At 46.4% G+C, this 27,803-nt stretch overlaps 1 protein-coding gene across 9 annotated transcripts in view; it reads left to right on the forward strand.

Annotated features, from left to right (window-relative positions):
• Positions 1–27,803, forward strand: part of LHFPL2 (LHFPL tetraspan subfamily member 2) — a 158,507-nt gene that overhangs the window by 118,927 nt on the left and 11,777 nt on the right. For 7 of the 9 annotated variants that reach the window (XM_053587904.1, XM_053587856.1, XM_053587884.1 and 4 more), the window contains one exon: positions 20,747–21,372. In XM_053587904.1, coding sequence (XP_053443879.1) covers positions 20,943–21,372 — 430 coding nt within the window. In that variant the 5' untranslated portion in view covers positions 20,747–20,942. Of the gene's footprint in view, positions 1–4,419; positions 4,476–9,018; positions 9,072–20,746; positions 21,373–27,803 lie in introns of those variants that run through there. The other 2 variants (XM_053587895.1, XM_053587924.1) reach the window with 2 other exon arrangements.

The following is a 27,803-nucleotide window of genomic DNA, read 5'->3' on the forward strand; positions in this document are numbered from 1 at the left end:
TCTGATTGGTTGGCTCAGGTGAGCTCTGAAAATCCCAAAGTTAAACAGAGGTGTGGGGTTTTCAGGGAATTCAGAGTATGTGTGTGCCCTCTAGTCAGCAAATGGCTGCTTGGCTTTATTGTCAATTTAGGCGCAGATAGCCATCTGGGATCCATCTTCAAGGACTGGCTCTTTCAGGTTCACACTCGTTGACAATATTTATCACTGCGCCTGCTGCTTTGGGCCTATAAATGGCACCATCGTTCTTGATTATTGCTGCATAAACACATTATACAACCAACACACAAACACGGGGTGAGTTAACGTGAATATCGTAAAGGCAGTGTGAGAACATAAAACAGGGAGTGTACAAACAGGGTTGAGTTAGGACAATGGAATCTATTTTGTAAGGTGTACTTTAACTCAGAAGCTGATAGCAGGTACAGTTCTGTGACTAAATGGCCACATGAAATGCATTGTTTTAAAACCTCATTACTAATTTTCTGATGCTGAGAACACAGTTACCTCCCAAAGTGAGATCTAATTTTAGACAGATGGTGATGGTTCAGAGAGCAAAAATTCCTGGCAGCTGTCAGGTTCAGAAAATAAAAGAGGGTTATCAGAACTGAGAAGCAAGAGAAATGAAGAGTGCAGGGAGATTGATGAGCATTGGATGTTGCTTTTCATCTGCTCAGCACCCGTTGGTTACTTATACCCTTCAAGATTCAGAACTAGAAGTTCTGCGTCTTCATATTCTTGTCCAGACAGTTTGGTAAACACGGAGTATCAGAATAAATAATGCTTGGCGGGGTGGGGGGACCAAGCGGAGGAGCTGGTTTTCCCAGTTGAATAATGATGTACAGTCTCTCTTTTTTGATGGGTCTAGAAACTGTTGTCATACTAAAAGAAAACGTCACAGTCTTTTTTCCTTTCTCTTCAGTGTGAATGAAGTAAAATCTAAAACCTTCATTCTTTGACTCCACTAAAAGTGCAATGCCATTGGCCTTCTACACCTATTCCTAGCAGAGGACTTTGTGTACAAAATTTGCAAATAAGAAAAGATCAGGTAAAATAATGAGAAGGAGGCAGGTTCGTATTTCTGATCCTTTTGAATTAAAAATTGTCTCAAGCGCTGGGAGTGAACTGTGCCTCCAGGGAGGCAGTCGGAAAGTCGGTTTCCCCTTCATTTCCCTTCTTTCCTTCTAGGCTCTTGGTGACTTCTCATTTGAACTTTTGGAAAAAGAATCTCACCAGCATCCAGAGCTTCTCCAGAACTTGCTCTTCAGAGTCTTGCTTCCTGATTTCCAGACAGACCTTGCTTAAAAACATAGTAACTGAGTCCGTTTGTTTTTCTGTCTCCAAGGTGTTTGGCCCCACGTTAATCCTCCCAGCCAAGGTGGGAGAGGAACACTTAGTTATTACTCAGACTGAACACTGACATGAACAAATAATGGAAATGGAGACTTGACAAAATATTGGCTGGGGAAATGGAGCTCTCCTTCTAGCAGAACTAAATGTTTCCCAAATTAATTCTGACAAAGTGAATTTAACATTCAACCTTCTGGGGTTTAGGGTATTTTAAGTCAGCTCTCTGTTTGTTGCTTGTTTTTTAAATTTCTCACCTCTACTACCTGTTGGGTACTTCATTTATGTCAAACATTTTACTTTTCTAAGCTGAGCCGTGGAAGTTTTTATCTTCTGAAAATTACCCTGGCAAGTAGATGCCACTGTGATGACTGTGATTTGATGCCGGGGCTAAATGCAGGGTGTTGTGGGGCCTGCCTTCAGGAGTGAACGAAGGGCTGTCTTGTTTTCCTCATTTGGCTCATAGAGTGCACTCAGCTGACAGCAGCATAATAGCGTTTCAGGGTAAAAACCACTGGGTTTTTGTGTTGACCCAACTTGGGTTCAGAAGATTACAGATGGTGGCTGCATTGTTGATTGTTAATGTGTGCGGCCTCAAACACTGGGCACAAGCCTGCTACTTTTCTGGGTTATTTAATTTACTTTAATGAGAAAAGAACAATATGGTGCGTTTGAATGAATGTTATTGAGATATAAGTATAACGTGGGTCAAACAAAAGACAGTAGAGAGGGGATTTCACTAAATATTGCCAGGCCTTGTCTCACAAAGACTTGGTTGTATCTTTGAGTGGCTAATTAGGAGATAGGATTCAATTTGGTGTTGCGTTCTCTGTGAGTCAGCTAGAGAGTCAAGATGACTGTTTTTAACAGCTTATTTCAGATGTTAGCTACCAGATAAAGTCACTGGCTGTTTCTAACCCCAGGGAGGCTTGGGTCCTGAGGGACACCCAGTATTTGTGTTCTGGTGAGTCTGTCCATACCCAGCCTATGTGTGGAGCATGGATGGAGTTTGGGGAGAGGAGAGGGGCAGAGGCTGGTGAAGGAGGGTTAAGGCTTCTGATCTCTCCTTCCAGGTAGGGATGCCGGAGAGGCTTGGGTGCCACCCCTTTCAGCAGGCTCAGCATTTTGACAGGAGGAAGCTATAGGTGGCTCCAGGCCAGAGAGTCTCTACAGTGCTTACTTTCCCCCACTGCTTTGATGTGTAGCCATATTACTTTTCTTCCTGGCTCTATCAAGACTGTCCTTCTTTGCACTAGAATGTTTATTGCAGTTCAGTTCACAATCACCAAGACATGGAATCAACCCAAGTGCTCATCAACATATGAATGGGTTAATAAACTGTGGTATATTTATACTATGGAATACTATTCAACCTTGAAAAAGATGGAGACTTTACATCTTTTGTGTTTACCTGGATGGAGGTGAAGCACATTCTTCTTAGTAAAGTAACACAAGAATAGAAAAGCAAGTGTTCAATGTATTCAGTGGACTCAATACTAATATGAAACCAAGAGATAAACAATAACATGCTCACACATGAGAAAAACACAATTATATTCAAGTGGAGGGGGTAGGAGGCTAAGGGAGGAGGGAGATTGGTGAGCTTTCACCTAATGTGCACAAGGTAAGGGTATACAGCACACCCCCGGGTGAAGGACTCAACTACAACTTGAACTTTACCTTGGAAATTCAACGTAAGGTAATCATTTGTACCCTCATGTTAATCTGAAATTAAAAAAAAAAAAAGACTGTCCTCACCTTCCATTGGTGAGCTGTTTAGCTACTCACCAACTCTTCTTACCATGATATCTTCTCCCCGCATTTAGTATGTTTATTTTAACTTATATCTTCAAGTAGTTTTTCAAAGGTACAAATTTTTACTTTCCCCTTTGTGTCAGGATATCTCTCTTGGTCTATATCTATTTTCTTATTTTGTCTCTTTTTTCTTTATTTGTACTCCCCCTCCATCCTTTCAAGGTTAGTGTTAACAGGTGGCTGTGTTTCTAACACATGAGCCCTGAGTGCCCTTGTACTGACCCCTCAGATGCGAGCCACGTGGGCTATTTCTTCTTACAACAGGACTGAAGGAATGACCTGCTCAATTTTTCTTCAGCTATTCTCATTGCTGCTGTGTTTACTAAATGCTCACCATGTGCCAGGCTCTGTGCACAGCGGTTTACACATATTGTCTCATTGACTCTTCATACCAACCCTTGGAAATACCCTCATTTTATAACTGGGCGTATTGGGGCACGCACCAGAGTGTGCTACAGCCAGGACTGGACCCACATCTCAGCCCAGGTCCTGTGCATTAACCACAGGTGGTACCTTCTGGAGCTGGACTGTCCCCTAGGGTCGTCTAGCAGTGTCTCAAGACATTTTATTGTTGTTGTTTTGGTCATAACGGAGAGAGTCCTCCTGGAATAGTGGGAAGAACTTAGGGATGCTGCTAAACATCCCACAACTTATAGGACAACCCTCCACGACAAAGAACTATCCAGCCCCAAATATGAGGAGCGCTGAGGTGAAGAAGCCCTATTGAAGACCCAGCTGAGCAGTTGATGTTTACTCGCTAAGTTACTACTAACCAAGCGGTGATCTCAAATTTTAGTTATTTCAACCAATATTCCTAGTTTGCATAGTTTTAAAAATTATTTCAAAAATGCTCAATAGTGAGAAAAAAATACATAACTTTGCAAGGGGGGAACATTTCATGAGATTCCTGACTTTTGAATTTCAAAGGATTTCTAACCATTGTGATATGGTTATTGGAACACAGCCCGTCATTCGGATAATTACGCCAGATATTTTTTTTGTTTCCCACTTAGGGGCTGTATAATATAAATTTTCTGCTAGATGTCAGCAGCGAATTTTAACGTTGTGAACTGTAGTGTCTTGGCCTTGTTTGGGTCTCCTGAGTGAGTGAAAACCCCAGCGAGTGGCCCAGGGGGGCGGTGGTGAGGCCGTGGACTGCGCGACCTGGGCTTGGGATTTCCTGAGAGCAAGGCTGGATGAAGGTTCTGTGTGCAGCGATTCTCGCAGCCTTAATCACAACCTTCTGTTTTTGTGTTCCAGTCATGTGCTCGGCCCCTCTGCTAATCAGGCAAAACCGAGAGTTCCCAGTTGGAGAAGTAAGTTTAAGGTCTTCCTGTTTGTCTGAACTCCTGGCAGCGAAAACACAGACATCTGTGCATTGTCCAGCTCGCTTCCTTCCCAGCCCCCTGCCCAGCCCCCTGCCCAGCCCCCTGCAGCCCCACACCATTGTATTGTTAACATTCTTCCTTATCTCCGCCTCTTGCTAACTGCCTGTTTATTGTAAAGACTCCTCAGATAAAGTCCTTCCTTGGGACTTTTTTTCTTTTAATTAAATGCTTAAGTTTGGAAAATGGAGGAGCTATCGAAAATATGACACACAAAATTTGAAGTTTATCTCAGGCCACAAGAGACTCGATTTTAGTTCCTGCTTGTCAAGCTCAGGACCTCTTTTAGGGCAGTGTATTTCAACCCTTTTATCTCACGGCATGCTTGAACCTATAGTTTAAGTTCCGCGGCACAACTTAAATTATGTTTAAGTAATGATTAGGTCAAGTATTTTAAAATACTCAATTTTTAAAAAGTGATTAAAATGATTTAAAATGATTAGGTTGAGTATTTTAAAATACTCTATTTTAAAAAAGAGTAAAAAAAGAATATATTTACTGTGCTTTGAACTTCCTTTGAAAATAATTTAATTAATGATCTTTAAAAATTTTCACAGCACACCGGTTGAAAAATCACTGTTAGGGTAAAATTTATGTTAGGACATATCAGGGACAGCCGCTGGCCTCTGCTGGCCATTGCCGTGTCTTATAGGTCTCTGCTCTCACCTTCCAGCACCCAGTGTCCCCTCATTCTTTCCCGGGGACTGCCCTTCCCCTGTTGGGCAGACAACACCCCCAGGTGTACCCTGGTGCTCCGCTTACTCCACATCCTCTCCTGTGGGAACGCCTTCATATCCCTTGCTTTCCTTACTGGTAGTTCCCAAATCTTAATGGCCATCCTCATTCCTTGGAAACTATTATAGAAAGTTTGCAAAACATCCTAAGTTAAAAAAGTGAATTTGAATGGGTAAGAGGGGCAATGAGAACAGAAGGTCAAATTTAATTAACCTCTGTTTAAAATTCGTCATGCTAAATAGGTAGCAGATATGCCTGGATTAAATATCATTTACCCTTTCGGCCTCTGTTTTTCCTCATACACTCCAACTAGGGTATCAGCCACTTTTGTCTTGTTCAGAACATAAGTAGTGTCGGTATGGTCCAGCTCTTTTGGCTTCTACTAAGAAGTGTTTTTATGCAACCATCTAGGGCTTTCCAACAGAAGCAGAAAAGCTCCCAACTCCCCCACCACCACCCCAGAGAAACCCTTCCATTTGAATTAACCATGTGTTTACTTCCCAGATAATATACCCCTGATAAACCTGTTGTAGTTTTCTAAAGATTCTCAGCCTCAGTCCCATCCCACTTGCCCTGGCATTCTGAATTGTAAGTAACTGAGTCATGGTCCTCAGTAGCTCAGGTCTTTATTAAGTCAGTGTCCATCCTAGTTCCAGCTTGAAGGACAGTTCCTGGAGGTCAGTAAAAGTAACTTTGTGTCTCCTCCCCTGCCCCCTGCTCTGCCCCATTGCCCTTACCTCTACTTCCCTGTCAGATCATGAATAAGACGGGAGGAGGTGCCTGCCTTGCCTCTTTAGACCTTTAGTGCTTGGTTGAATATAGCATGGCTGTTCATACATAACAATGACCGACAAGGGTCAACAATGCATATTTACATAAGTTCTCTGGTTCGGGAAGCCAGCAATATGAGAGACTCCTTTTTTAAGGGCTTTAGTTTTAGCAGATATTTAATGAGCACTATTTTCCAGAAAGATGAGATTTATCCTGGAAAGAATTATAAGAGCTGTTTTTGCAGAAATTGATGCAGCTTCACCTGTCACCCCAGAAATCTATTGCCTTTGTGAAGAGTCTGGGCTCTTGGTTTCTCTCGGTGAGAGTGGGGCATGCCATCAGGATAAGCACTGCCGTCATTTATCAGGTTATTACCCGTCTCTGCACAGCCAGCCTTAGAGGGTCTGCATTTTTATTCCTCCCCTTATCACAAAGGCCTAATTTGCGCTTCTGAATGCCCACCTCTGCTAAAGGGCAGGAAATTAGGAGGAGAGAGGCTGTACGTGTTTATGGGTGTCGTTCTTTTTGTTGACATAGCTTTATTTTCAAAGTCCAAGCCTGCAGTCCACTTGTTCACTTAGGATGTGGGTAGCTGACTACCAAGTAACTCGTCTTACCAGAACCTCTCACCCCTGGCCTTTGCTATCTGTTATTATCATTGCAATCAGATCAGTTTCTTTGAACCTTGTAAAATATTGCCTTTGACAGCATGGCAGCCAAAAATTTTTTTTAAATTTTAATTTACCATGATCTCACGGATGATGCTACATATAATGAAAATCACTTTAAATTTTTTTTTTTTTTGCACTTTAATATTCACCTGGCATCTTCCTCACTCTGCTAGTGGGTTGGAGTGTTGGACTTTTAAACATCATTTGAATCATTTGGTTGATTATAAAACAAGACGTTTTATTAAATCATTAATAAAAGTACCTACCAGAAATAATGTGCCCCTGGATGGATGTGATCAGCCTCCTGGGGCCATTTGTGTCTGGGGACAGAGGCGCGTTCACTGCCCTGTGATGCAGAGCTGCTTAATGACAGAGCCGGGCTCTATGTTGCGTCCTCCTGCCATACAACTCCTTTTACATGGGAGAAACTAGAGGCTGATTACTCACGTGCCCTAGAACTTGGAAGAGCTAAGTGGCACGAGAAATGCCTGAGAAATGGTTGTTTTGTACCAGATTGAGGGACAGGGAGGCTGGATCCTGTTCTGGGAAGGAAAGGCCCCCACACACTTAGGCCACTGCCAAAAGCAAAGCACTCGTCTAAGCTTGTCACTTATTAACTTAGTTGATTGTCACAACATCCTTATGCTCTATTACCGAATTTTACAGACACAGGAACTGAGGGAAACGGCACAAGTGTACTAGCAGTGACCACCTAGGAGCTGGTGGCATCAGGATTAGAATCAAGACAGTCTGCCTGCAGATGGATGGAATCGCTCCTAGATGCTGCCTTTCGGGATGAGCTCGTTGTTCTGGAGGGGTGGAGCAGGCAGGGGTTTTATCCATGCACCTTTCTGTAAGCCAGACAGATCCTCCCCTAAAACGTGGTCTGGCTGCCTTTAGGCTGGAACCCGGAATTGTCAGCCACCCAACTTGTGGGAGAGCTTGGCATTTGGCGTGCAGAGCAAAGGAGCATCTCTACCTTACGTGGCTATCTTCTCTGGAGGGCAGTGGTGATCAGGGCTGTGGGAAACAGTTTGCTGTATTGAAGTTGGTTCTAACTACCCCAGGCATGTGTTCCTTTTTAGGACCTAAGCAAAACCCAGCCTGTTTTTTTCCTCCATTGATTTTTGTGGGCTCTTGGCCTAGCATCTTTGTCTTATTGAGGGCCGTGTGGATTTTCCATGAGTTATCTACTCCAGCCTGGCTTTTGCTGGGGAGCAAGGTGGCAGGAGCCCACTGGAGCCCTGGAGCCCACAGCACTAGGCACGTAACAGGGACAGGCCTCCTCTGCCTGCCTGTGTAGCAGCCCTTACCCGGGAGAATCTGGGGGGACAGGAGTTGGGCAGTATCTCTTGCTATAGAAATGAACCTAAAGCCATTTCTGCCCATGCCTTTCTAGCACTGTGTCTTTAAGTGGTCTGGTCTTAAAACACATACAGTATCTCAGTGTCTTCTGAGACATCCAGTTAAACTGTATTCCAGCTTACTATGCCTCACTGTCATTAAAAGCTGTGGTAATAAGTCCCCATCGCAAGAAAAAGGATACTGGATCATATGAACAAGTACAAAAAAAAAAAAGGGGGGGGGACTTTATGTGGCTGTCTTGAGCTTTGAGCCTACAGTGACTTCATCTAGGCTTCAATGAGGAAAGTTTATCTGCCACCTCTTCCCAGTTGGTGCATTCCCGAGTCACTAGGCCAGCTCAGCAGTGCAGGGCACAGCTGTCACCAGGGTTTAAGGGTCGCTCTGTATCTGTAAGTACCTGATGCCATGGCAGCTCTATGTTGAACTCGCTTTTCTTCGAGCTGTGTGCATCCTTTTGGAGGCTGTACTTAACCCTATATAATTTCAAAGCATAATTTGAATCCCAAGTATCTGGGAGAATTCCTCTAGTTAATAAGTGAAGAAAGTTTAAACCTGTTCACAGTTTTGAATTTGGGATTCTCATTAGGGAAAGTTGGAAAATGCTTGGTAGCTGATCTCTGCTTATGAAGTGATTGAGATGTACGGTGCTTAGTGAACTGGGTGAGGATGCAGCTTACAATTCTGCTTGCTAAATTTTTCAGATCTTTAAAAAAAACTTGTGTGTATATGCATGTATTCCTGATCACACACTATTTCATGTATTTTAAACCTCTGAGAGAAAGAAGGCCCTAGAGAGGGGATATTTTCAATACCTAGATAACATTATGAAGAGTCTTATTTGTGAACATCTACCCTGTCCATTTGCTCGGCCCACTGGCTTTCAGGAGACAACGGGTGTGGACATACAGGGCAGGGCCACTTGGACCTTGGGCTGCAGATTGTGCCTTTAGTTGTAACAAGCCAGCATCCATGTGAGCAAAAAATGGTGAGTTTGAAAATTCTAGCAATGCTCTTCTTAGAAACAGGAACTTAGCCTACACTAGACTTTGGCCCTTTCCTTTAAATTATTAAAAAAAAAAAAAACTTTTAAAATTCCATTACCACTTAGTGATACTAGTTAGAAACAGAGAGACCTCAGTGAGACCATGGGAGGCTTAAAAAGAAAACAAGTGAGCAGCCACTAGCGTTACCTTGGTCCCTCCCTGTGTGAATCCCAAATCAGGCTCTGGGTGTGTAGGGTTATGAGCTGTCTTCCATCATAGGCTCAGCCCACTCACTGATAACATCCTTTAGTGGGTAATTAGAAGTGCGTCACCCTGCTGATAGCTTTGCCAGCAAACCCAATTAAGGCTGGCTATTTTGCGACGTGCCAGGAGTGTTTGTTTTAATGGAGGTGAAGGCTGCTGCTGGTGGTGCCCCTGTCCCTGCCTGGGCCCTCCCGGAAGTTCTAGGATTAGTGTCCCACCCTGAAAGGGAGGATCCCCTTCTAGTCTCTGTGGGTCATGTAGCTGGACTATCCCCGTGGTCACTTTAAAGAGGAAGTTTCTGAGGCCTTTCTGTTCACCTGAGTCTCCTCCCTAACGGCTGCTGGGAACCGTGTTCCTAAGGCCCGGTGTAAACATTAACTACTCCCATGTTCTTCTCTCGGCAGCACTCATGGGTCAGGTCTGTGGAGGTGCAAGGGAAGAAAAACTTTTTTAACTACTGTGTCTATTTCCAGGTTACCATTTTTGTTTACCAGTTACTGAGTTTATAAAATGGCACCATATTGCCATTTGGGGGGAAAGGACTCAGTTCAAAATGCAGCAATACCTAAATAAAAACATTTTTTAAATGCCAGGTGCCCTCACAGACTGAGGAGCATCTTCTTTGTGGTTTTTACACTAATGCCATGTTCCTCTCCTTCATCTCTGGAATAACCATATTCCTAGAAGGAATACTATGACGCTTGTCAGTGGCACCATGAACCCCTGTATGTTTTTTATAATCCTTTCTCTTCTTTAACTAATGCCTTGACCCTTAAGTTGTTTCCCAGAAAGGAGGGACCTTGAACTCCTGGCCTCAAGTGATCTTCCTGCCTGGGCCTCCCATAGTTCTGGGATTGTAGGCTTAAACCACCAAACCTATGATGGATTTTCTACAAGACAAAGGGGCTGAGATTCTGAGGGCCCCATTGCAGACTTCTAGGCACCAAGATTCACCATCCCTCAGAGCCTGGCCCCCAGTGCATACAGCTCCTTGGGAGATACTCAGTGACCTGCCCGAAGCACTTGGTCCCTCCTTTACAAGCCAGTAATCGGGAAACAATTGGCAGCAGCTTCTCCTGTTCTCCCTGAAAGTTGTCTGTCATATTAAAAACTCCTTTCTTCCTTGGCGATTGTCTCAATAACTGGATTTCTGTGCAGTGAGTAACTGGAGCTAGACCGAAACCTCCCTGCAGTCTCACAGCATTCTCACGCGGAGATCCCCTGAAAGCATCTGAAGTGTGTTCATGGTTTGTTCTCTACCTGGGACTTGTAAATCTGCCTTGTGGCCGCGTTTGACAGTTTCTCACTCTCTCCCCGACGGCTGTCTTGTCCACCCCCTTTCCTTCTTGGTCCGGGGCATCAGTCACCCCACCGCTCTCCTTGTGGTAGCTTCTGTTCTCCTCAGCTGATAGCCTCATGGCCGCCCCATAGCCTCCATTCCTTGAGGAGACCCGGCAGGGTCTGTGTTGCAGATGGGCCTCTCCGCAGTCCCAGGCCTTTGTTCTGTGCTGATATCTGGTTCTAGAGCTGCCCTCTGGCCAAGGTTCCCCTTCTGACAAATCTCAGAGCTCTCTTCTGATGGTTGTTAGAAGCAGACTTCCTGCTTGGGTCCTAACTATGGTGGCAGGAGGAGGCTAGAGTTACCCCAAGGGTGGAAAAAGAGAAGCAAAGAAAGGCCAGGCAGCGCTGAGCAAGCCTTGCTTTTTGCTAAGAGACTTTGGAGGCATCTGGGGCGGGAAGTGATTCTTCAAGCTGGCACTCTGGGAGATACTTCTCGGGTCCTCAATTACTCAAAACACAATTTTCTTCTTTCTTAGTACTTCCCCCCTTTATTAAGAGAGCAGAATTTTTATTACAGCAGCTTCCCTGATAGAAGTGGGTGGTGGATGCTTCTGAGACAGTTGGGCAAGCTTCACTGTGTCTCACTAAATGACGTGTATTATTATTTACTTACAAAAAAGTTCTTTGCCAGGTGTGTGGATGAGGATGGTGAGACTGAATTTAACATGACACCAAAGACAGGCAGGGGTGCAGGCACTTTGACGCCGCCAGGAGCTCGAGCCCTCAGAGGATTGGGGAGTTGCACTGTGACAAAAAATTGCAGCGTTGGCAGCAGCAGAGGTTTGGTTTTTTTGCCCACACACACATCCATCCAGGGTTGGCTGTGCCCCTGCTTCATGTGGTCAGGGATGCAGGCTGGTGGCCAGGTCTGTCTGTGATCTTCCTAATGTCATGGCAGAAGGGACGGAGAGCTCATGAGCTTGTGCTCAGAAGGGGCGCCTGTCGCTTCTGCTCCCATTGGATGGGCTGAAGCAATGGGCAGGCTTGATGCCAATGGGGTGGGGAAACTCCACCCCCACTCTGAGAGACAGGGGAACATTTAACTAGTAATACACAGGCCATCCCTGGGTATGAGATAGGTTCTGTAGTTTTGTTCTTAAGTTGAATTTGTATGTAAGTTGGAACAGGTACGTCTACCTTCTTATCTGTAATAGCCTCTGTTTCTAAGTGCCAAGTCGTATGTCCGTTGGATGTTTGTAACTAGGGGATTTACTGTAATAGCCTCCATTCCTAAGTGCGAGTTGTACGTAAATTGGGTATTTGCAGCTCAGGGACTGTCTGTGGCCTTCCATAGGAGCTTCCAATCAGGAAGGCGTTCTTGTTCTAGGTGATTCTTGGATTTTCTGGTGTTTTATGAATTTGTGTGAGAAATTCAGAAGTAACAGGTGCGTAGTCCTTGCCATATATTGTGCATGGGGCTTACTGAGGTATGGGTTCTTCTGCCACTGCCCTGACAAGGATGACAAGTGTCCCCAGATGAGGAGGTGGCCACCAGGATGAGCCAGAAGCCCGGCTTTAATCAAGTCATCTGGACAGAGGGCGCGGAGAGCCTCCCCTCTGCGATACCAAGGACTTCAAGAAGAAGAAAGATTTTTATGTCTTGATTTTTGTTTATAAGTTCTTTGTTTTCTACCTTTGATACTTTTCTATGTTAAAACTCTCTACTTTCTTATTAATCCTGAAAAGACTTGTGAGGCTCACTTTAAGATTTATATTTTGCCTGCTATGATAGAACTCATTATAAACTTAAAAAAATCTTTTGATTAAAATTATGTAAAGCAGTCACTTTAAAAGGCAACTTTTGAAATTCAAATTTTAATTTCATTAAATGAACCGAAACAGCTTTTGACCCCAGTGGGTACAGGTGCAGGCCTAGTGCCCAGCCTGGTGGATGGGGCCAAGTTGGTTTTTTCAGTCTCTTTCTATCCCCAGACACGCACATGGAGGAAGACTTGCCCCCCCGAGAGTTTTAGATGAGGACATTTGTAGACATATGGGTGAAAAAAGTGTAAGCAGACTTCAGAAATCTTAAAGAAGGGATTATTTAGCAAATAGGACCAGGCAAGTGGACCTGCCATCTCTGGCTACAGACACCTCAGCCCAGAGGGTCAAAGTGGCCCATCCAGAGTGGGGGCTCAGAAGGCAGATTGATTGGACCCAGCAGGAGTTGGGGTGGCCATGAAGAAAAAAACCTGACTGCTCAGGCCTGGTGAACTAAAGAACATACTTGACAGTGAGCAGGAGGCCCTGAAAGCTCACCAGGTGTTCCATGCCCAGAAAAAAAAGAGACTTGTTCAGGTGCTTGTGCAGAGAGGGGACACCAGGCAGCTGGACTTACAAGAAGTTTAGGGGAGACCAACACGTCTTGCAAAGGGGAACCACCCTGGGGGCTGAGAATTCCTGAATCTCCCATAGATCTCCTTCATTAAGTTCCTTGTGAGCCTCTGAGATTGACAGTAGCCTCTACCAAGTGGCCAGCCCAATTCTGGCGAAGGGGAGTTTGACAGAAATAAAGACCATATGGCCAACCTCGCAGTTTACTCAGGTGACCCTCAGGTACGGGTCACAAAGCAAATGAACCCCCAGTCTTAGCAGATGGGGAGGCCAACGTTGACACTCCCAGAACAGAGATTACTGAACACAAAAGCTGACTGTAGCATGTGACCCAGGAAGACCACTTGTGTCCCCAGGGGAGGCAGGATCACCAACACTGTCACACTGGAGTCAGTCCAGTTGAGCCAGTTGGGCTCCCCATCCCTGTCATCCTGAGGTCTTAGACACACAGACTAGCATGAACCTTTAAAAATAAATTAGGATAGCCGGGCGTTGTGGCGGGCGCCTGTAGTCCCAGCTACTCGGGAGGCTGAGGCAAGAGAATTGCTTAAGCCCAGGAGTTGGAGGTTGCTGTGAGCTGTGTGAGGCCACGGCACTCTACCGAGGGCCATAAAGTGAGACTCTGTCTCTACAAAAAAAAAAAAAATAAATTAGGAAAACAACTAAATTTAGTTATGTTAGTAAATATTTTAATGTTCAGAGTATAGAACATGGCATACTCATTAGACCCTTTTTTTTTTTTTAATTTTAATTTCTTTTTTTTTTTTGTAGAGACAGAGTCTCACTGTACCGCCCTCGGGTAGAGTGCCGTGGCGTCACACGGCTCACAGCAACCTCTAACTCTTGGGCTTACGCGATTCTCTTGCCTCAGCCTCTCGAGCAGCTGGGACTACAGGCGCCCGCCACAACGCCCGGCTATTTTTTGGTTGCAGTTTGGCCGGGGCTGGGTTTGAACCCGCCACCCTCGGCATATGGGGCTGGCGCCCTACTCACTGAGCCACAGGCGCCGCCCCTCATTAGACCCTTTTAAACTGTAAAGATTTTATTAATCTATTATAAATTGCAGGTATCTATTTCATAATTGCTCTCAGGGAAGCAAGGTTTCGCAGCACTGGGGCCAGGTAATTCTTTGTTCAACAGCATCCTTGGTCCATGAGGTACCAATAGCTCGTACAACTCTTCTCAGAATCAGGAAAACCAAAAATGCCTCTAGACATCGCCAAATACATGCCCTGCAGAGTTGGGGTGGGGGCGGTAACCGCGGCTTCAGAGTTTTTCCAGGGGAACAGAGATGGGCTAGAGGGGAACAGAGATGGGCTAGATGAGTGTGTGTGGGGTGCTGACAAAAGCGGGAGTCGTTGAGCTTGTTGTGTTTAGACTGCAGCTCAACAACATAATTACGAGTGCATTTGGACCCACCTCTTAAATGAAGTCAAGATGTCTGTATTTCTGTAGTCACTATGTTTTATGAGGTGGCCAGAGTGAGAGTTTGATAGATGATTAAAAAAAAAAAAAAAGTCACCCAGGGTTCTGTGGGTTTCATGCCAGTACTATCCTCCTAGTTCTGAAGCTGCTTTTGTACTCTGAAGAGCAGGTCCTGAATGTTTGGGCAGCTCCTTTCACGCTGCGTGAGGATTATTGGAGAACATGTGTGCGGGGAGAACAGCTGGTTTCCCTACAGAATCTCCAGTCCCTGTGACTTGGGAAGCTTCCCGAGCTGTGCAGAGGACAGGTGGTCTCACTCCTCCTGCCTCTTCCCAATACCTGGAACCTGACCTCTTCCTGACTGCCCCCCAGTGACTTCACTGTGGGAGAATCTCCCGGGGAGCTTGGTAGAAATGCAGATTCTGGCACCACCTCCAGAAAGTTTGATTCAGTGGGTGGGCACTGGGGACTTAGGCTTTTTTAATAAGTAGCCCTCATCCTCCTCTGGGAAATAGGGGTGGCGCAGGAACCAAACTTAAAGAAGCAGCACCCTAGAGGGTCTTTCCAACTTTTGGAAACCAAAAGCACATAAATTCTACCTTACCTAATCCTCTTATCCTTGAAGAAGACATTGGGATGGGGATCATAGCAGCCCTTGTGTGACTCACATATTTGAGGGAGGGAGCAATAATGAAAACAGAGATTGGTCAGGAGACTAGCGGTGACATGGGAGCAAAAGACGGTCTGCTCAGAGGCACACTGATTATTTGGGCCACATGGGTCAGGGTCAGTGTAGCAAATGTATTACTAATAATAGGAGCTAATATTTTTGCATGCTTCCTTCACCACAGATATTATGTTAAGCTAATTATATGGTTATGATTCATAATAGCTAACATATGGCGAGCACTGCGAATTAGAAGTTAAGCTCATTATTTTACATACACTTTCTCCTTTAATCCCGACAGCAATCTAGAGGAAGATGCCATTATCCTTATTTTGAAGATGAGAAAACTAAAGCTCGTAGAGGTTAAATACATAGTCTGTCCAGGGACATACAGCTATTGAGTGGCAGAGCTAAGATTTGATCTGGGGTCTGTTTACAGAGCTTTTAAAGCACAGTGCCATCTCGACTCATACTGTTTAATGCCCTTTTCTTAACATGATATTGCCAGGTGCATGATGCCCCCTCCAGACTGGCTGGGGGGCAGGAGTGTGAACAGAGAACAGGGTCAGAGAGGCTTCAAGGAGTCTAGGCTTGTCCTTTTTGAAATGGAGGATTCTATCAATAGGTTAGAGGAGGGGCTGTGGCCACCAGGCCGCTGTTCAGTCCTAACCTTCTTAGTTACACAAAAGCTTTTCTCATCACTATAGCCTGTGCTCTCTTGAGAAGATTCTCCAGGGAAGGGCGCATCTCTGTAGGGTTGCTTCTCCCTCCTATGGCTGTAGAGCTTTCTATGTTTTCGTAAGTTACATATGAAACACAGTTCCACTTCAAAGAAATACAGCAGACATTTCTGAGAAGTATTCTAAAATTCCTCTTTAGTTCCTAGGATGGCATCGCTTAGAGCGGGGCTTCTCAACGGTGGCCTCGGAATCTGCCCATGGAGATTTTCAAACAAAACAGAACTTCATCAACAGAAGTCAGGTTCTCCCGGACTGGAGAGGACCCTGAACACGGAGTCTGTCAGGCTCTCATTCTCCCTTCCCTCCTTTTCTGTCTTCCCGTCTCCCTCTCCCCTGTTATGTATATGCACACGTGCACACACGTTCGTGCACACACGTATGCGTACAGCTGTTCTGATTCTAAGGCGTGGCCCCAGTAATGCCCTTTGCAGTGTGATGCACTGGGACCTGCACAGCCTCACCTGCAAAGGGTTCTCACTAAAAACATTAACGCTGAATCTAAACTAGATGTAACTTCCAGTTTCTGTGAAACAGAGGATAGAGGACACGGAGAAATAGTCAAAGGGTAGCCGGGTATCCTGTAAGACATCTGGCCTAAGATCTTCAGATAGTTCGTGTTGGAGGGGAGCGGGTGGGATGGGATAAATTAGGGTGCAAAGACTGTTTTTGATTAAAAAAAACTATAATCAAATGCAGTGCATTTGAACCTTGATTGAGTCATGGTTTTAAGAAAACAGCTATAAAAAAATGGAGCAGGGTAGGGAAATTTGAGTACAGACTAGGCTTTGGATATAATGGGATTATTGTCAGTTCTCTTGGGTGTGCTAATTTTATTGTGGTTTTGTAGGAAAATGTTCTTATTTTTAGGAGGTGTATGCTAATGTATTTAGGGGTGAAGTGTCAAGACATCTGCAACTCATTTTCAGATGGTTCAGGAAAAGAATTATGTGTTGGCGTGAGTGTGTAGGCTATAGATGGAGCAAATATGGGAAAATGTTAGCAAATGTTGAATCTGAGTGTTGGGTAGATGGATGTTCATTACCTAGTCTTATCAACTTATATCTGTATTTGAAAATTTTAACAGTAAAGCTGAAAAACAGAACCAAGGTGAGTAAGGGAGGTGTTGTTCTTCATGACACTGTTCGTCCTGGCCTCATTCTTTGGGTTGCTGATCCTGCCCTGGTGGGAGCATGGACAACACGGACTTGACTGCCATCCTCTGGCTCCCTCAGCAGCCTTTCCACGGAGATGTGAACTTTGCTCCTGGCCAACAGCACTGGGTGGCTCTGACTTCACAAGTACTTCCTTCCCTTCTAACTGGCAGTGGGAAGCTGCCAAGAAGAGAACCCCAGGATCTAAGTGAAAAAACGGTAGTTCAGCTCTGCTCAGTGCCTTTGCCCTTCTTTTACCATTACCATTAGAGGTTTGGGAAGAATATCTATATCGTAGGCCTCTGTAAGCTGACCTCCTGAGGGACAGTAACAAACTGGTCAATATGCTAAGGTGAACGTAAGGAACCAGGCCTCTTGAACGCTATGCACATGTGGTGCATGTCTGGGCTATGAACATTAGGTCGATTTAAGGAGAGGGTCAGTGCAGGGAGTGGTCAGCCACGGAGGGTCTACTGTATGTACAACAGACTCCCGCAGCCCAACCTCTTGTAAACTCCTTCTTGCTGTCTGTTCTGACGGTGGTGTCATCGTAGGCTTCTGCACGATTCTCAGTTGTCTTATTTTTAAGGTCTTTGCTAAGAGACTTTACGTCACAGACCGTTGTGCCAAACACAGCATCGCTTTCTGAAAGTCAGAAGGCTGTCGGGTCATCCATGATCACCAGGGATGTGACAGCAAAGTCAAGAGTTCTAGAGGGGAAGTGTGTTTAGTGGCCCACGGAGACGTTTACACGGAACGGCAATGAGGGTCTGGTTTTGTGAGCTGAGCTTCATGGAAGCAGGAATTACAGTTAGTGGCCATGGGTGCTGGGGCTGAGGAGTGCTGTGCCCGGCATCCCTGCAGTTCACAGGGTTCCATAAAGGGCATCTCGTTCCCCTTTGATACAGATGTTGTCTTTGATACAGATGTTGTCTCTGCGGGTTTCTGCCTCTCTGCACATAGCCAGACTGGGACCCCTCACAGAGCACAGACTGCTAGGGAGGCCCCCTGCTGCATTTCCAGGTTTTCCCTGTCCAGCCACTCTGAGAACTTTGCCTGGAGCCCCCGGGGAGCAGTTAGTTTTAGTCAGTTGGCCTTGCATATCATGGCTGTGCCTCTGATAAGAGCAGTTTACAAACTGCCAGGAGACCAAAGAGCCTTATCTCCCTGTTCAGAACAGAGAAGAATGAAGGCCTCATCCCAGCTGCTCTGGTGTGGACATGAGAATTTGGCACAGTGGGTGGCATATTGTTTTAGCACAAAAGGAGAGGGAACTATGTATTATTTGAACTTAAGGACAAATCCTTAAATAATCCTACCTTAAATTTGAAGTCAACCATTTTGCTAAGCTTGGACATCCCATCTTCTCTGATAGCCTTTCTTCTCAGAATTTGCAACCTAATTGCATTCCTGCCTCTGACCAGAGCTTGCTGGTCAAGATAGCGGACACTGGCATAGTCATTAAGCTACAAGTAACCCGAGAGGTTGCTGCAGAGGCCTGCGCTTCTGCAAGAGGACAAATATGTATATTCACATTGAAAAATTACATTAAACTAAGAAAAGGGACAAGATAGAGGCAGGCTGTATATAACAGTAAATTGGTTTTCTAATCAAACGGGAAGGTTTTGCAGCTCTTAACAGGCTGGGCTTTTTCCACCTGTTGGTTCAAAGTGTGTGTGAGCCTGGTGGCAGGTGCAGGCTCTCAGAGTCTCTTGGGAGTTACTGCAGCTGGTTTTCTTCTCTTTCAGAATAATTATTCTCGCAGTTGCCTCTGAAGCTCTCTTCTATGGGAAACCTTTTTCTGAAAAGGCTTTTCAATTTGGTAACATTTGGGGAGGGGGTTGGAATGAGTGAGTGGGAGTAGGCTATACCTTCCGACTTAATGCTTGTTTTCACCCTTGAAGTTGGCATCCAGGTTAGGCGGTGGGGACACAGGAAGTAAGAGCAGGACCCTGCCCTGAAGGCCCACCAGGGAAGCTCAGACATGAGCAACCTCATTCATCTCTAAGCAGTCTGCTCTTAATTTTTTTGTGTGTGCAATCGCCAGGTTTCTGCCATCTACTGAGCACCTCATGGGTTCAGTGCCATCCATATTAGAGGGAAATCTTCTGAGGGAAAGGATATTTATCGAGCACTTCCCATGCCAGGCACTTTGACAGATTCTTGTCCATTCCTTACAGCAATGTTGGGAAGTATGGGCACCCTACAGGGTCCATGTATGTGGTAGATGAGAAAGTTCTGAAAACTTAGATGTCTACATGGTCAGTGAGTGGTGGAGCTGGCTTTGGAACCCAGACCTGATGGACTCCAAAACTTCCTCAGTTGAACGCGCCACCTCTCCCTTACCCAGTGCTCAGCACAGCCCGCGCGCATCCCCAACCCCACATAGTTAAGTGTACATGTTCCTAGTATTGCACTAGTTCTGTCCCCTAAATAGCATCTTGTATAATTAGTGACATGAGGACTTTTAAATGCAACCTGTCTCGTGGTTTCAGGAGATGAGTAGGGTCACTTGCTCACCAGGATGTCAGCCAGAAAGCAGACAGCTGCACACAGGGTAGAAACAGACACTTTCAGCCTTGACACTGAGCTTCCTCAACTCCCTACTTCCCTTCCTCTGTGATAACTGACTCCCTGCCTCACCCTGCTCCCAACATGCCAGGGGGCTCTTTGTAACTCTCTTTGGAGCTGACATGACCTCGGTTAATAAGATCTAATCATTGAGAGCAGGGCTGTGCGTCCAGATGTCAGATGTGAGCTGCGTGACTCTTCCTGACCTTGGAGAGGGGCAGAAAAGGGGGCTGCAGGGAGCACAGCCATGCCCTGCTTCCAGGCTCCTCTGGAGGAGGTTTGAGCCATTGAAGCAAAGTCCTTTGCTAATGAAGTCATTTGTCCTTGAGTACAGAATGAGCCCTCTGTGAAATCAGAAACAATGGGCATGTTGAGTTCCAGACCTGGGGTGAATTGAAGCTTAGGCAGGGGCACATGGGATGAATTGGGACATTTCAAGGGATGCATTCTTCACAGACAAGTTTCTGCTGTCAACAAGTTGGTCCGCTCAGCTGTAATGATACTTAGTGAACGGGCATCAGAGCCTGGTGAATAACTTCCACAAGTGAGTCATGAACTCTTGAGGGGTTCCCTCCCTCTTTGAGTTCCAATTAGTATAAACTATTTTGCCTAAAAATGACCCTGTGAAAATGGATGAAAAATGGGTTTGGGTTCTTTTTCGTGGGATCATTTCATTTTACATTCTCATTTACTTGTGAAGCAAAGGCTCACTCTGCTGTCTCTGCCATTAATTCTATTTCCAGGCAATAAAAGCGGAATGTTGCTATTATCTGCTGCCAAGCAAAAGCTTTTGGTGCAAGTTTTTCAGAACTTAGCTTATCTAGTACCAAAACAGCAGCCCGAGTCTTGCAAACTTTTAAAAAATGTGGCCATCCCGCTGACAGTGTTCACTGCCAGTCTTGCCTGGACCCATCTGGATCCCTAGGAGCATTTAATAAAAGACGAGGGAGCACTGGGCTGGGAGCGGGACCAGGGTTGGCCGGTCCTGCGGTGCCGCCTAGAGATAAGGTGAACCGTGTGGGCGGGGAGAACTTGAATCGACCAACCCCAGCAGAGGCGTCCGGCGGGGCCGGGACTTGCTGGCCAGCTCAGCCGGCCCGGGAGGCAGGGACCGAGCGCGACCCCGCCCGGCCGGCAGGGGGCGGGGCCCGCCGCGCCGCTAACCGCCTGCTCTGTCTCCCTAGGTGAGGCCGCCCGGCAGGCGGTGCTGCGGCTCCGGCCAGAGGAAGCGCGTCCCGCAGCGTGCATGCCGCCGGCTGCGGGAGTGGATGACTGCAGCTGCGACTTCCTTCCCGGGCCGCTCGAGCCTCCTTCCTCACCGACTTTCTTTTTTGATTAACTCCGTGGTCGCCTGACTCTTTCTCCGCCTTGGACATCAATATGTGTCATGTCATTGTCACCTGTCGCTCGATGCTCTGGACCCTCCTGAGTATTGTGGTGGCTTTTGCAGAGCTCATTGCCTTCATGAGCGCGGACTGGCTCATTGGGAAGGCTAAGAGCCGCGGCGGCGCCGAGCCCGCCGGCCCGGGCGGGGGCGTCCCCGAGTCCTACCACCGCACCCTGGGCATCTACTCGCGCTGCACGCGGAACCCGGGGCTGCAGCACTTCCCGCGGGACATGCTGTGTGGGCCCTACGCCGAGAGCTTCGGCGAGATCGCCAGCGGCTTCTGGCAGGCCACTGCGATTTTCCTGGCCGTGGGGATCTTCATTCTCTGCATCGTGGCCTTGGTGTCCGTCTTCACCATGTGTGTGCAGAGCATCATGAAGAAAAGCATTTTCAACGTCTGCGGGCTGTTGCAGGGAATCGCAGGTAAGTGCCGAGGGCGGGGGCTTGAGCGGGGAGGGCGGCCGAGAGCTGATCCCGCGCCGCCCGCTGGGGAGAAGACCGTCTAACCGGGGCCGCCTTTGCTACATTCTGTTCCGGGCAAAGCTCGCGCGCGGCCCCGTGGGTCCCCTCCCTGTCCCACCCTGACCCCACAGGAAGACGCCGGCTTGTTCTCTCTGGTCCGGCTTGATCTTCCCCATGGCTTATTTCCTCCGGTCTATGTCGTTGGTTTTTTATATGAGCAATTACTCCTACTTTTTGCTTTTCCCATTAAATTAAAAGCATGCCTTCCCCGCCAGCGCATCTCCCTGGGGAGTTGTGGGCGGACTCGCCCCACCTGCAGCAGCCCGCTGCGAGGACAGAATGCGAGGAGGCAGCAGGTCCGGCCCGCTCTCCGCCCCAGACGATCTCAGCTGTGGGCCGGGAAGGAATTAGAATCAGCTGCTCCGCGTTTAATGGTGTTCTGGTCTAAATTGTCTCCTGGAGCCTGGCAGAATGTTTTGTGCACTCAGATCCGAAAAGACGATCTAAGTCTTCCACTTTCTGATAATTTCTCACTAATGAGCTTGTTAGAAATGAGCGGAAAGAAAAGGGTGAGGTCTTTACAGTGATCCCAGAGGGAAGGCTGTGAGTTGCAGGGAAAGTCGGTGGCCACCAGCACTTCTGTAGTTCTTCAGTGGGTTCCAAAGGCCAGTTCTGAACCAAGAGAGTGGCAGTCTGTCTCGGTTTGTTCTGGGTGGTAGAAATTGATTCATTCTCTCTCCCCCCACCTTTTCTCTTGCCCCCCTCATCTTCCCCCCCCCACACACAGCTGAGTTTGAAGACATCCCCAAGGAAGTAGAGGAATAGACTCTTGCTTTGACAGTCAAAGAAAAAGATTCATTTTTAACCAAGATACTTATTAAGCTCAGTTCTAACAGGAGAAACTCTAATCTACCTACAACCCTAAATAAAGGGCACAGGTGATTCATCCCTCTGCGAATTCCAAAGCTGTGTGCCCAGAAGAATGAAGATAAGCACCAAGCCTGCGTCCAGGGCTGCACAGAAACAGACCCCAGATGAATTAACCCTAGTCTGCTTCATAGCAAACTCTTGAGCTCAGCAGGGATGGCTTCCAAAGAAGTAGATCAAGTGACAGAGATCCCACCCCCCCCAACAGCTGATAAGATAAAAGTTTTCTGTTCACATCTTAGGGGGCCTCTATGTGGTGGGGGACGGGGCTAATGGGTCAAGAGAAATGGCAGAGGCGCCGGCCCTCAGTTCTGACTTGCTTTCATGGGAGTACACTCCATCCAGTCACCAGAGCCCTTAAAAATTCTGGCCCCAAGTGACAAATCTCTTGCCCCTCATCTCTTCATCTGCCAGGATCGGCCATACCACGAATGACCCAGGAACTCAGAAGTCAGGCGGCTAGGATGTTGTTTCTCAGCTTTGTCGCTAACTAGCCGTTCCCCTCCGAGGTGCGCATACCACCTCTCTGGGTCTGAGTGTTCCTCTTCTGAAGAAAACAGGGAGATTGGAAAATAAGAACTGACCTTAGTTTAGTTTTAATCTTGGAGTTTTGATTCTGTGATGCTCATTGTCCCCCCCCACCCTTTTTTTATTTCCTTGCTTATTTTTTATTTCTTTGGTTTTTGTTGTTGTTGTAGTTGAGACGTCCCACCCTATGCCCTGAGCAGAGTGCAGTGGCGTCATAGCTCACTGCAACCTCAGACTCAGGCTGTGGGCATCTCTCTGCCTCAGCCTCCTGAAGCCTGTGGGATTATAGGCCTGGCTGGGTTTTTCATTTTTTTAGGAGTTGGGGGTCTCACTCTTGCTCAGCAAGTCTCAAACTCCTGAGCCCAAGCAAGCCTCCCTCCTCAGCCTCCCACAGTGCTGGGATTACAGGAATGAGCCATCATTCCTGCTCAGTGTCCCCTTTTGATTGACTTCTGAAATCTGAAGTCTGTCCCCCTCAGCTTGGCATTTCACTGCCCAGAAACGTTAAATGAGGTGGGTTTCAACTCAGGTTCGTCTTTTTTTATTTCTTCCCCAAATGCCCCCCCTTTATTCTCAGGTGCGGGGCGTCCACTGTGCGTGCAAATGTACGTGCATGTGTAAGTCTTTAAAACTTTTGCAGAGAAGTGGTTACCAAAGGCTTTTGAGATGTCAAATACAAAAATGGAGATAAAGGAACTCCAGCGCATAACGTTTATTAATCCTAATGAAGACCCCGGGGGACCAGAGTTGATTTCTGAGGACTCTTCTCTCACTGTGGTGTCTGTGAAGGTCCCTACTGACTTCATGTCTCTATTGAGGGTTTGGTCGGTGCGCAGGCAAGACTGTGGGTTTCTGGTCTCCAGGAGTGCCTTTCACCCTGAGAAGCTGCACGGTGCTCTAACTGCCTCTAGTAAACCAGTGGCCATTTACTGCAAGGAGAATACCTTGGGCCATAACCCCAAACTTATCTTTTGTAGTTATTCAGAAGCAAAACATAGGTATCCTTCAAGATGATTTCCATGCAGTTTTTAATAGGATGCTAGTCTGGTGAATTCCATCTCTAAGTGTGTGGATTAGTCCAATAAACCTATGGGTGATCTTGTGTGCATCACATAAATGGCAAGTGTGTTCATTTTTGCACAAAGATCAGTATGTATCTTAGGTATTATTTGTACTCTCCAGTGAGATTTTTCTGACTTTTCTCTTTTTCTCTGTATATAAGGCAGAGGATTTCTCTGTATATAAGGCAGACCCTGAGCGGCTAGTCTGCGGGTCTTCAGTCTCTTCCAAAAGTCTGGGCTTCCTAAAGGAAACTGTAGCTTTCTCTCTCCTATTACCTATACATCATCTCAGAAATTCTGAAATTACTCAGGATTTTAAATTGGCAGGAGGCAGAGGCCTCTGTGTGGTGTGCCTAAAAGCCATTAATCCAAGGCCAAGATTAAGCACTGAGATACAGGAAAGACATGGTTTCTGTTCTCCTTCCAGCCTAGTAGCCCCCTACAGAGAAGAAACCATAGGAAACATGGGACAGGCCGTCCTCGAGTTTAGTGCTCACATCCACCACAGATAGATAGTTCAAGCCAATGGAATTTGCAGCTTGAATCTATGGCTGAAAAGGTTGCACACCAGTGTCTGAAGCAGCTCACTTGCTTTCTGTCCAGTCTGCCAATCTGTGATAGCATCTGGCCAGCCCCAGCTCAGGGAGGACTGGTTGCAGCTGTGAGCACCAGTCTTGTCTCTCCCCAAGCCCTCTCACTTGGCCCTGGATCTCTTCCATGCTGCACAAATGGTGAGAGAGGAGCCCGCCACCAGACTGCCAGACAGATTCTTTAGAAATACATCCGGGCTGTGTTTGTTCTTACAACTTGCATTTTGGCAAAAATGACATTTTTATAAAATGTAACTGAATGAAAAATTACAGGATAATGTAAGCATATTCCTTTGCTACACTTAATTTTAAAAAAGAACTAGGCCACAGGCTTGGATAGCCCTTATTATCTATAAAATACAACATAAATCATTAAAATCGTGATATTTTGATTTTAGAAGTTGTATGAGAAGGAATCTACTATCTCAAAGGAAACCAAACTCTGGATTCACTTAAAGGATTTGCCTTTAAGGCCTAGCCTGTTCATGGTGCCCATTCTAAAGACTTTAACACAGATGGCTTGGGTGTTTTGCACCCACTCTTGGCAGTAATTAGGATTCAAGCCTCATTTAAAAGCCGTGAAACAAGGCCCAATTTGCCTCACTTCTCTAAGCGTCAGTTTTCCCTTTCGTAAATGGAGATAATAATAGCACATGCCTTGGGTAGTTTTGAGGATTAAATTAGATAATATAAGAATGTGTAAAGTACAATACTTGATAATAGTAAACAATAAATAGGAGCTAAAACTATATTAAAGTAGTTCTGCTTTCTTAGCAAGTTTTGGTATTTTTTTTGTTGCCCAGAATTGCTGCATTCTGAGGAATAGGTGTATCTCTTGTAACTTTCAGTATTGACCTTAATCCAACGGTAATACATTGCACAGGGCCATTCCCTGGCCCCTTAATGGCGTGCCTGTGTTGGGCTGCAGGGTTCAGAGCAGCAGTCCTATGGCTTTGATATGACCAGGGCATGTCCTAAGATTTTTTTTAAAAAAGCAGACGATAGCAGTTGTATTGACAAGCAATAAAGACCTTCCCTACCCTCCCCACCCCGCCACACATTCTACATTTTTTTGCTTTCTGGAGGCAGCTCCTAGCAGTTGAGTCTTGATTGCAGGTGTCTTCTCAGATTGCCCTAGCAGAATAAATCACAGGCTGATTGGTCTTCACTAGGTGAGAACTTGTCCAGGACTTGGCAGAGTCAGAAACACACATTGGTTCATATCCCTCTGGGATTCATTACAAAAGCTGGGTAATCTGCCAGCAGGGTTTTTTTTTGCCAGCTGTCTTCCTTAGGTTGTGACCTGGATGTAATCCATAGTGAAACCGTAGAATGCAAAGATCGAGGTTTTCCATGACAGCATCAAGTAGTCTGTTTTTGGAAATGCATGTAGGGCTCTGTTAGAAGTCCATGGAATCCCCAGTGACTCAGGATTGGGACAGAAGCCATTAAAATGAGCTCAGGATTTGGCTCACTTGTGCTGGCTGGGCCTGTCCCACTGGGATTGCCACGAGGGCTGGACTAGCACATGGGCTGCTGGGCCTGGCTGCCTGCTGTCTTGCCTTCTGGCCTCATGTGCTGATTTGCTTCTTCAAGTCTTGCTGGCTCTCACGCTCCCTACTCCCTGCAGCCCTCTGCCTGCCTGGGTCTTGGTCCAGCAGGATTGCCTCAGCAAGCCACCCTCCAGTCTGACCAGACCCGTGGCCGTGGGCTGAGCTCTGCAGAGTTGGGGTGGAGAGTGTGGTCGTGGGAATTGCTCTTCGCTGGGGTGGTGGAGGCCTGGTAGGCCTGGCTTTGTAGGCTCACCTTTCTTGGAAATGAGCAACAATGGTGAAGGAGGGCAGTGTGAAAGAAGAAAAAGGAATAAATGGGAAGAATGTGAGAGAGCAGACAAGTGGAACGTTTTGGCCTTCGTTGCTTGTGGAATTGTTTTTGCCATATCAGAAACGCATGTAGTGTGTGGTGTGCACAGGAAGTGCCTCCTGGCTGCTGTTCACAACTTGCTTTTTCAGCGCTTTTTCACTGGGTGAAAAATAACCTTAAGGGTCAGTGCCTGAAGCTCAGCAGCTAGGGTGCTGGCCACATACACCAGACCTGGCGGGTTCGAATCCAGCCTGGGCCTGCCTAACAACTAGAACAAAAAAATAGCCGGGCACTGTAGCAAGCGCCTGTAGTACCAGCTACTTGGGAGGCTGAGGCAAGAAAATCACTTAAGCCCCAGAGTTTGAGGTTGCTGTGAGCTGTGAGGCCACAGCACTCTACCAAGGGGCAACATAGCGAGACTGTGTCTCAAGAAAAAAGAACGAAAGAACCTTAAGCACCAGCTGATGACCACAACGCAACCCCGTCCCTGCCTTGCTTTTGGCTCATCTGCGCCCTCCCCATCCACCCCCAGGCCAGAGCCACAGAGAGGAGAGAAATAAGAACAGGGGAGGACCAGGGAGAGGGCAGATTCCCTGCTCTCACAGAGCCTTCCTGTAATTTTATGCTTGAAAAAGTACCTGGCTTTCTCCAAGAAGGTAGTGTGACCTTGGTTGCTCAACTTCAAAATATCCTCCAAGAAGGATTATCCCTGCTGTTCCTTCTTGGTGGTAACTATTGGGCACCAAAAGGAGACTCCTAATTTCTGGCTGTCCAGCAGATGACGCCTCCATTAGAAGTTAGGTCCAGTGCCGTGTCTGAAGCAGATTAAGAATACTGCCCGAAAGGCTGGGCACAGTGGCTCTCGCCTGTAATCCTAGCACTCTGGAGGCCATAGCTGGAGGCTCACTTGAGCTCAGAAGTTTGAGACCAGCTTGAGCAAGAGTGAGACCCTGTATCTACTAAACATAGCAAAATTAGCCAGGCATTGTGGTAGGTATCTGTAGTCCCACCTACTTAAGAGGCTGAGGCAGGAGGATTGCTTGAGCCCAGAAGTTTGAGGTTGCTATGAGCTATGCTGACCCTATGGCACTCAGTGTCAAAAAAAAAAAAAAAAAAAAAAGGAATACCACTGATACGACACATTTGCTGATTCACCAGCATTTAATAGTCACTTGGTAAAAAGTGAAAAATGTAGACATGTTATAAGGCAGGCTCAAATTGGAGCTTTTATTGGATGCCTACTATGTGCAAAGACCTATATTCTAGAGAAGCAAAAAAACAAAACAAAAAGCTACCCTGTATCATCATATATATATAAAGGGAACAAAGAACTCAACTTCTTCATTACATTAAAAACTCTTCCTTAAAAGCAAGGGGACCAGGCATTAATTTGAATAAATCTAGAAATTGGGATCTACTTTTA

The sequence above is a fragment of the Nycticebus coucang genome, chromosome 1 (assembly GCF_027406575.1).
Source record: "Nycticebus coucang isolate mNycCou1 chromosome 1, mNycCou1.pri, whole genome shotgun sequence".
NCBI classification, from domain to species: Eukaryota; Metazoa; Chordata; class Mammalia; order Primates; family Lorisidae; genus Nycticebus; species Nycticebus coucang.